The 8,963-nt window shown below is 45.7% G+C and overlaps 1 protein-coding gene across 6 annotated transcripts in view; it reads left to right on the top strand.

Annotated features, from left to right (window-relative positions):
• Positions 1 to 1,260: 1,260 nt before the first annotated feature.
• Positions 1,261 to 8,963, top strand: part of ADAMTS20 (ADAM metallopeptidase with thrombospondin type 1 motif 20) — a 95,237-nt gene continuing 87,534 nt past the window's right edge. For 5 of the 6 annotated variants that reach the window (XR_003497138.3, XM_027456988.3, XM_027456977.3 and 2 more), the window contains exons 1-2: positions 1,261 to 1,507; positions 1,702 to 2,048. Coding sequence is in view for 4 of the 6 variants with exons in the window: in XM_027456988.3 (XP_027312789.1) it covers positions 1,417 to 1,507; positions 1,702 to 2,048 (438 nt within the window). In the remaining 2 variants the exon portion in view is untranslated. Of the gene's footprint in view, positions 1,508 to 1,701; positions 2,049 to 6,023; positions 6,129 to 8,963 lie in introns of those variants that run through there. The other variant, XM_027456993.3, reaches the window with a different exon arrangement.

Here is an 8,963-nt window from a genome sequence, read left to right as displayed (position 1 = left end):
ACAAGAAGAACTGAGAACTTCTGTGGCTAAATCCCTGTTGCAGCAGCAATGCAATCAGCAAACTTTCTGGAATACCTAAGATCAAATCTAGTTTAAGAAGGAAGACTGAAAAAATCTTTAATTAAGCTGCTCAACATAATGAATGTATAGAATGTTACTTATTAAGCTGTTAATAAATACTGACGTTATTTATACAGCATATAATATACAATATAAATACTGAATAATTAACACAGATGGAGTTGCACCCCTTTAAAGGATTGTGGCTGGCACTAGGTTGGCACAGGATTTGTATGCGGAAGGTCTAGAGGTATCCCGGGCCATCGATCCTGGAGTTGCCCTTACTGAACAGACTCATTGGGCTCCTCAAAGTCCTGTGTGGGGGTCAAGATGACCCTGCCTTACTCCAGGCATCCCACTGCCTCTAGGAGCCGCTGGGACAACCTCAAAGTGCTGCTGTAGAAGAGACACAATGACACAACCCACACATGTGAGCATGGGGTGGGGTGGGAGCCCTCCTGCTCGCTGGGGCAGACTGGCTGATAGTGACTGTGAGCCTCCAAACAAACCATTTTCAGCAAGGTTGATAGTCTGTAATCTCCACATAATGGATGCAGGGCCTTCCTGAATGCTGCTTTAAGCAGTTTTATGAAGACTTTGCCCAGACAGAATAAGCAGGGGATTCGGCGTTAAACAACAAGTCGAGTCTGTTGACACCACAGTGTCAGGCTGCGCTCTGTGCCGAGATCCCCTTCCTTCAAAGCTGTGCGTGAAGAGGTCCTCACCCTACCCGTGTGTAAAAACTCCGGTACCATAAAGGCGGTCAGCGGGCTGCATGTGGACAACCACAGGAGCTGATGGGCCACCCCCGAACCTCACGGAGCTCCCTTTGCCCTTCTCGGGGTGAACCCGGGACTGCCAACCTCCCCGATCCTCCTTCAAAACAAAAAATAACCACACCCGGCGTTTGCTCCCAAAGCCCCGTTTTCCCCTTTCAGTGACACCTTTCCCCCTCCGGCCGGCCGGGCCCCGTCCCCCCTCAGCCTGCCGGCGGGGCGCGGGCGGAGGAGGCGCTGCGCGGCGGGCGGCTGCGCTCCGCCATTGGGGCCGTGCTGCCCCGGGGGCGGCCCCGCTTTGAAGCTCGGCTCCGGGGATGGCCCCCGCCTGAAGGCGGCCGGGCAGCCTCGCCTGCGGCGGCTGCGGCAGGGGCGAGGGAGAGGAGGAAGGCGGAGGGAGAGAGGGAGGGAGGGAAGGAGGGAAAGGCCGGGCCGCCCTCGCCCACCGAGGAGGAGGAGGAGGAGGAGAAGAGGAGAAGGAGGAGGAGGAGAGGAGGGGAGCTGGGGGCGGCATGAGGGAGCCGAGCGGTGGCAGCGGCTGAGGCAGCGGCCCCCGGGCGCGCCGCGGGCGGAGCGAGCCATGCGGGCGGCGGGGTGGCTGGCGGCCGTGCTCTGCCCCCTCGCCCTGCTGGGCGCCGGGTCGCGGGGGCTCCGCTTCCACCCCGGGCAAGGTAAAGGAGCGGCAACAAAGGAGGAGGCGGCCGGGGGGTGCCGGGGGGCTGCGGAAGGGGCCGCGGAGCTGGAGGGGGGGGAGCTTCTGGGGAGCCGTGCGGCTCGGTACTGTCAGCGGCAGGGAGCGGGCGGAGGTGGCTGCCGAGCTGCCCCGGGGAGGCTGAGCGTCCGTCTGTCCGTCTGTCCGCTGCAGAGACCTTGGTGAAGCGGCTGTCCTCCTACGAGATCGTCACGCCCGTGCGGGTGAATGAGTTCGGCGAAGCTTTCCCTCGCACGCATCACTTCAGCAGGAGGAAGAGGAGCTCGGGGGATCCGCCGCAGCCCTTGGCTTTCCGCACGCACTACCAGCTGGCTGCCTACGGGCAGGTCTTCCAGCTCAACCTGAGCGCTGATGCCGCCTTCATCGCCGCTCAGTACACCACGGTGCACGTCGGGGCCCCGCGGGAGCAGGTGACCCCAGATCTGCGCCACTGCTTCTACCGTGGGCACGTCAATGCACAGGAGGCGCACATGGCTGTCTTCAGCATCTGCGGCGGCTTGGTAAGCACCCGGGTTGCTCCCTTCTGTCTCTGTTCACGCTCTTTTCCCTCCCCTAAAGAAGTGTAGGGGGATGCCTTCACCACGGAGCCGAGCTGCAAGTTCTTGGGCGTCGCTCCAAGTAGTCGGTCGCGAAATGTCTTGGCGTTGGCAGCGTGTGGTCATGATGAGCCGCTTCTGGCGGGATGTACAAACGCTGCTTTCAAAGGATCGGTTGCTGGCCAGCCGTAGAGTTGGTTGATGTAACTCTTGACACTCACGGCATTATAACGGAGGGAAAAAACCATGCATCAGAAGCTCAGTAAGCTATTGTTTTAGCAAAATGCTGCTGTGAGTTGGCATCAGTTATGTGTCTGCAGCTAGATGGATGTGATGTGGTTATGAGTGCGAAACAATGGTGATTGAGATGATGAGAGAAGAACTAGTATTGATATTTTTCTTCCTGTGCTTTCAGTCACCCTGTAGCCATGTGTCATGTTCCAGTAGACGCACAGCAGTGCTCTTTCATTGTCTTTCTGTTAAAGTGAATGGGAAGATCCCTATTGACTTCACTGGGAGTTTGACTGTAAAATGCTTCTTTACTTAATTGAATTGAGCAAAGGAATCAAAACTCCATTGAAATGCGTTCTTTACTGTACTTTGATAGTATCCAGTGTGTTTTTTCCTAAAGGTATAACGAAGAAATAGTACCACACAGCTGTCTGTCAAAGCCGTTGTACTGTGTTGGTGCATTTCATAGTTTTGTATCTAGAGACAAGACTTCCACGTGCCTGGTGACAGGACAAGGGGGAATGGGCTAAAGTTGTGCCAGGGGAGGTTTAGGTTGGATATTAGGAAGAACTTCTTTATAGAAAGGGTTGTTAGGCATTGGAACGGGCTGCCCAGGGAAGTGGTTGAGTCACCATCCCTGGAGGTCTTTAAAAGAGGATTAGATGTAGAGCTTAGTGATACGGTTCAGTGGAGGACTGGTTAGTGTTAGGTCAGAGGTTGGACTCGGTGATCTTGGAGGTCTCTTCCAACCTAGGTGATTCTGTGAAGACATGATATCTGGTGCTTTACCATATTACTGTTTATTGAAATGCTGAGGACAGATGACTGACAGCTACCATTGTTGCCAAACCAGCCATTCCTTTGCAGTGCTTTAAAATAGTTGCACACCTTAAATATACAATGTTGTAAACTTTCCTGTGAATGACAGTTGAGGTTGCGACAAGGTTTCTATTGCAGCCAATGAGGAATGTAAAGGTGCAAGACTTATTTCTGAGAAGTGAAAAAATCTAGTGGTATGATAATCTAGTTTCTTTCTGGTGGCATATAGAAGATAGAATGGAGTTGGCTGGATGCGTGTGGGCAAGAGAGATGCATATTAAAAGAAGGCAATATGTGTGGTGGAAAAGAGGATCAGAAAAAAAATGGTACTTCCAAGAGACACCTCTACTGTCTAGTGCTTATTCTTGGATATGTGGATAAAGGCCATCTTGTCTTTGGGTTTGAAGCCTTTAGACTTGGGCTATTCTGTGGAAATTACTGAAGAAGCAAGTATTCTAAACCAGTAATTCTGAATTCATCACAGTTTTGCCTAAGTACCTTTCTTTACAGACAGATCTCATTGTTTCACCTGCTTTATACAAAATCCAACTAGAACCTATACCAAAGCCCTCAGTATGTTGTATGCCTAGCTCAAAGGGAAGTAGAAAAAAGGAGGAATCACAAATAACTGCAAATAGGTTTTCATGTTGTTGTTCATTCATATACCATGGGACTGGGGATAGCGTCATACTCTGTAATAAACATGAGAAGCTTAAAATCTTCTCCTTTCATGACTTTTATTGCCTGTTTTAATCCTCTCCCTGCAAATAATCTCTTCTTATTGCTTGAAGGAGCCGCATGTGCTGAAAATCATTTCTCTGAGAAACACATACCTACCACACTTCAAAGCTGTCCCAGCTGCCTATTACTTAGCAGTTCTCAAATCTTCAGCACAAGACCTTCTTAGCTGTGGTAGTTCAAATGTCTCACTTCTCTTGTCACTTTCTCCACTTCACTTGTACTGTGGTCTGTTCTTCCACTCAGAAATCCTTGAATGCTAGTTAACTGAGCCTTTTCCTCTTCTAGATGATCCTTGTAAGCTTTCACTGCAGCTTCCAGCTGGTCCTCATGTCCTTCATTATTGTCTGTCTGTCATTAGGAGTTCCTTGTCCGAACCACCACCAAAGTCCTTGTTGTCCCAGAGCTCCCAGGACTTTCTCTCACTGCTTGGTTCACCTTTTGCCCAGGCAGACAACGCCTTGGGGAGCACAGCCTGTGACAACCCAGCATTGTGGCTGCCTTCCCTTTGCTAATGAACCCAGTAAGGTTTTGAGAAGATGAAGCAAAACTTCACATGGTGGCTGGTGCACTTCTTGTGGTACATGACTGTAGCTCCCAAAGAGGGATTGTATGAGGACGAGGAGATATGTTGTTGACACGTGCACAGAGTATCCTCCTAACCTGACTCAGAGCTTTCAGTCTACTGTTCTTCCTCATCCGTAGTCAGGCACTGGAACGGGTTGCCCAGAGAGGGGGTGTTCAAGGAAAGGCTGGACGTGGTGCTAAAGGGACATGGTTCAGTGGGTGACATTGGCGGTAGGGGGATGGTTTGCACCAGATGATCTGGGAGGTCTTTTCCAACCCTAACAATTTTTTTGATTCTATGAGTACCAGGGGAGGGAATTTCTTTGAAAAGGAAGACTGGACATAAAAGGAGGGGGGCAGAGTTTTTTTTATTTCTTTTTTTTTTTTTCTGTGAAATCTTGTCCCCCCTGAACACATTCTGCACTCCTGGGCACAGCTGTCCTCATGTTTTAGGACCGTTGTCATGGCTAGAAAATCTAGTGAAAAGATACCTCTCTCTCTCTCTCTCTCTCTCTTTTTTTTTTTTTTTTCTCTCAGGATTTTTAAAATATGTTTGTTTTGTGCATTCAACAAACGTACCTGCAAAAACTACCTGGTCAGTTATTTATCTTTTATTGAACTGCACCCTGTTTTGTGAACAAATGCAAAGATTTATGTGATTTAAGAACTACAGTTGAGGTAAGATGAGGTATTTATTGTGAGTTGGTAGAAACTGGACTATAGTGACTCAGCAACCCTGTATTATATTTATCTGAAGTAAAATCCAGTCTCTTGAGATCCATTTTCTCCCTTGCTGAGCTTCAGCTTGGTGTATAGAAATTAAAATAGGAGGGGTTGCTTAGAATTACGAGGTATAATTGTATCTTCCAAACTTGCATCTGTGAGGCAGTTGCTGCAGACCAATGCTGTAAAAGCTAGGGATGAAAAAAGGATTGTGGACTTAGGGGAAAAAAAAAATATACAGGAAAATTAACAATGGAATCTTAAAAATTTGCTCTGAAGATCTGCCTGAGAGTGATCTGAAGTTATACTAGGTACTTGCACTCGCTCATTGTATGCTGTAGACACCTGTCCCCAACCTCTGCGCTGCCTCCATTGGCAGCTGCACTGCTGGTTCCCAAGTTCCTTCTCCTCTTGTTTGCATTCTCAGGTTGTGTTCTCCCCCTCAAGCTCTGCTTTCCCTTTTCACCCTCAGTTAAGCCTTTTTCTGAGTGTGCCAAGAGCATGTACGGCCCAGAGTACCCGTGGAGTTTTGCTTAATGGCTCCTGACACCCTGTATGCAGTTTTGTTGTGTTACATTTCAGAGCGTGCCCTGGGTTCAGAGATGCAAATGGCAAAGGGAGGTTAGAAGGTCAGCAGGGAGCCTGTAGTAATTGCTAGGAGGGAGTCTGTAATTAGGGAAGTTCGAGAGGCTGTCAAAGGCAGAAGGTCATTTGGAGTGATGGCCTGAGTGCCTAGCTGAACATCTGATCACATACAGGCATATTTCTTATATCTTGAGAGTAATTTTTGAAATTTCAAACTCTATTTCACTTTATTTTCCTAAGTTCTATATCTTTTTTTGCTTTTACTGCATTGGTCAGCTTTAACTTCCTACAGACATGGGAAACAAGATCTGCTGAGGATGTCACTGGATTCATGTGGACTAAAGTGACCTCTCAAACATTATCCAGACAGCAAAATCAGAGGTAAAAACGCTTAATTTAACTTTCAATAACATAGGCTACAAATTGATTGACAAATATCAATGAGTAAAGTATCAATATGTGAGGCAGATATAACGAGTTTTAACTGGAACAAGCCTTGGGTTACCAACATACTCAGGAGATAAAAAAAAAAAGAAAAAAAATAAGAAAAAAAAAGAAAAAAAGAGCTTTTTCAAGTTATTTTGCTTTTTATCCTGAATGCTATAGAAGAAATTGTTTAGTCCCTTGAGAAGCCTGGTATTCTTCCTTGGAGGTCAGGGATGTGTTGCCAGACTCTGGGGACAGCTAAAATTTGTTTTTGTGAACTGGGAGAATGCCTAAATGCCAAAGGTATTTGATGTGATTCTACTGTGAGAAGGAAAGTTAAGTAAAGAAGAAACCAACATTTCTTTGGGTGTCTATAGGGTCTAGGGACACCCCAGTCTCTGGGGTATAGAGAAACGTCACATGCTAAGTGACTGGCAAAAATTAGGAGTACACGTGCATTTTCTTCTTGCATGAATTTGCAAATCAGCTTCCTGCAGTCAACTTAGGAGTTCAAGGAAGCCCCTTTATTGCACATCAAGCTCATATTCTTGCCATTCTCCATGTAAAAATGAACTGAAGTGGATCTTTAAAATTTGTTCAGTACAAGAGGCTGTGCTTATTTTTTATTACTGGGGATCATTGGATCACCTTTTTGGGAGGTCTTGAAAACATCTTGTCTGCTGTGTATAACTACAATGGTCCTTTTTTTTTTTTTTTTTTTTTTTTTTAGGGAAAGTAGGCATTTCTGGAATTTATTTTAATGAAATTCTATTTTTTTGATTTAAAAAATCAATTGTGCAGGAGCTATAAACTATTACTAGTATAGTCAGCATATAGCTTCTTTTGCAGTTGTAATGTAGGTAACGTACTCCTCCTTCCCATTATCGTTCTGGCCTCCATTGTTTTGTGCTGTGTGGTACTGGTAGCTTCAGTGAATTAAACTACAGTGATTTATTTCCAAAGAGAACATTTAACACTTGTAACTGAAAGATATGCATTAAGGTAACTTAATGCAACTTAGCAGCTGCCACTTCAAAAAAGTTGCCTTCTAAATCTGAAAGGCAAATTAGTTTCCAGCATTCAGGTCACGTTTATAAATCTTCACCACATTCTAGTGTCTGTAGATTTTATCTTAATGTAGAGATTGCATCATAAACAAGGAATAAGTCATGTTAAAATGTCAAGAGAATCACTTCTTGTTTGGACAAACCAAGTCTTATTAGTGCTGACAGACTGACCCAACGACTTCTACTTAATAGTTCTGGTTTCACTTGTCATATAGGTGTACAAGGTGAGTCCTCTAGCCCTGAAGCCCTGCAATGTAACAACAAAAAAAAAATCAGTGCTACCACTATAGCCCCTTGCACTTACTTTATCCCTCACAAGCATGAAATGAGTTCAGGTATAAGGACCTTCTGTAAAAGATATTTTTTTTGATTGTTCAAGTAACATTTTTTAGCTAAACAGAATGAAAACATATTAGGAAGTAGGTTGAACCCCACTTTCTCTACAGTGGAAGGATCTGTGTAGCAATAGAGTACAAAAATCTCTTCATTTGAATCTTTCTTTATTTTTTTATTCTCTTTTCTCTCTGATCATTTCTTCTTTTGCTTTGGCTTTTACATTGTCTTTTGCTGTGGACTTCATTTCATTGCAATTTTTGTCTTTCTTACTTTGGTTTGTTTTCTACACAGGGACCAGCACAGACCAGCAAATACAGGCAGAATTAATGAAACTTTAAACTAAGAAAATGTATGGGGGCGGGAATCGTACAGCTGAAGGTCTGTCACAGAAAATGTTTATCAGAAACAGTAGGCTCTGAGTATGTGTGTGTTTACTCTTTTGACCAGCCATTCTACAAGAACTTTCCTTCCTCTAGGCGTGTCCCAGGTGGCTTAGCATCCTTGACATAAGATGTTCAGCAATCTCTGTTCTGCCTTTTGCCCACATCCCGTGTCTGGCAGCCTTCTTTCCTGACAGCTTCTTGAGCACATTCTATTTGTCAGATAAATTGTTCTGATGGCTGTGGCCTCGTCGCACTGCTACTTTTTACAGATCACAATCAATTTTTCATTGGTTTGGGTTTGTGACACAGGTGGACTTGCTGGAAGGCTTTGTGCAGTCACAGAAGATTGGATTTGCTTAACTAATCTTTTGGGAAGCATACAGAGGGTGTTGTGCATGAACATAAGCAGTTGGTTGAGTTAGGGGAGGAGGAAGGACACATCATGTGGCCCTCTGTCACCAGAAGAACTAAACCACTGAAACTAATGCTTCCACCCCCTGGGGCAGTCAACAGTTAGCTGTCATGGATCCCAGGGGATTGTGCGTGCTTGGGGGATATTGATGGGCTTTCCATGTGAGATATCAGATCTGCAGTAGCTTCAGTTCTGCTTTCATGATCTACTTTCATGTAGAAAACAGCAAGGTTATGGTAGCTAAGTTAGACCATGAAAAGAGACCGTACCTTCTGGGTGTACATACATCGACAGAAGTTCTCCAGGTAACTACTGCATGATCAACTAAAACAAGGTGAAAATCTAGCTTTAGCCGTATGTGCTTGAGTGATAACTGCCTGGTGATGTATGTGAGGTTGAGGTTGAAAGGTCCATTTGGAGCTATTCACCTCCCCAGGAGGGTGAAAGGTGGTTCTGCGTGTTCTTAAAACATCGAAGCTAGGAACTTCTTCCTAAACAGGGATAAATCTCAAATGCAATATTGCTTCTTTTGGGAGTATTGGTGGATAGTCAGCTGAATATAAGCCAGCAGTGTGCTCACGTGGCCAAGAAG

This window comes from Anas platyrhynchos, chromosome 1 (assembly GCF_047663525.1).
Source record: "Anas platyrhynchos isolate ZD024472 breed Pekin duck chromosome 1, IASCAAS_PekinDuck_T2T, whole genome shotgun sequence".
Classification (NCBI taxonomy): Eukaryota; Metazoa; Chordata; class Aves; order Anseriformes; family Anatidae; genus Anas; species Anas platyrhynchos.
Note: the sequence above shows the minus strand (reverse complement) of the source record. Positions and strands in the feature narration are given on the sequence as shown.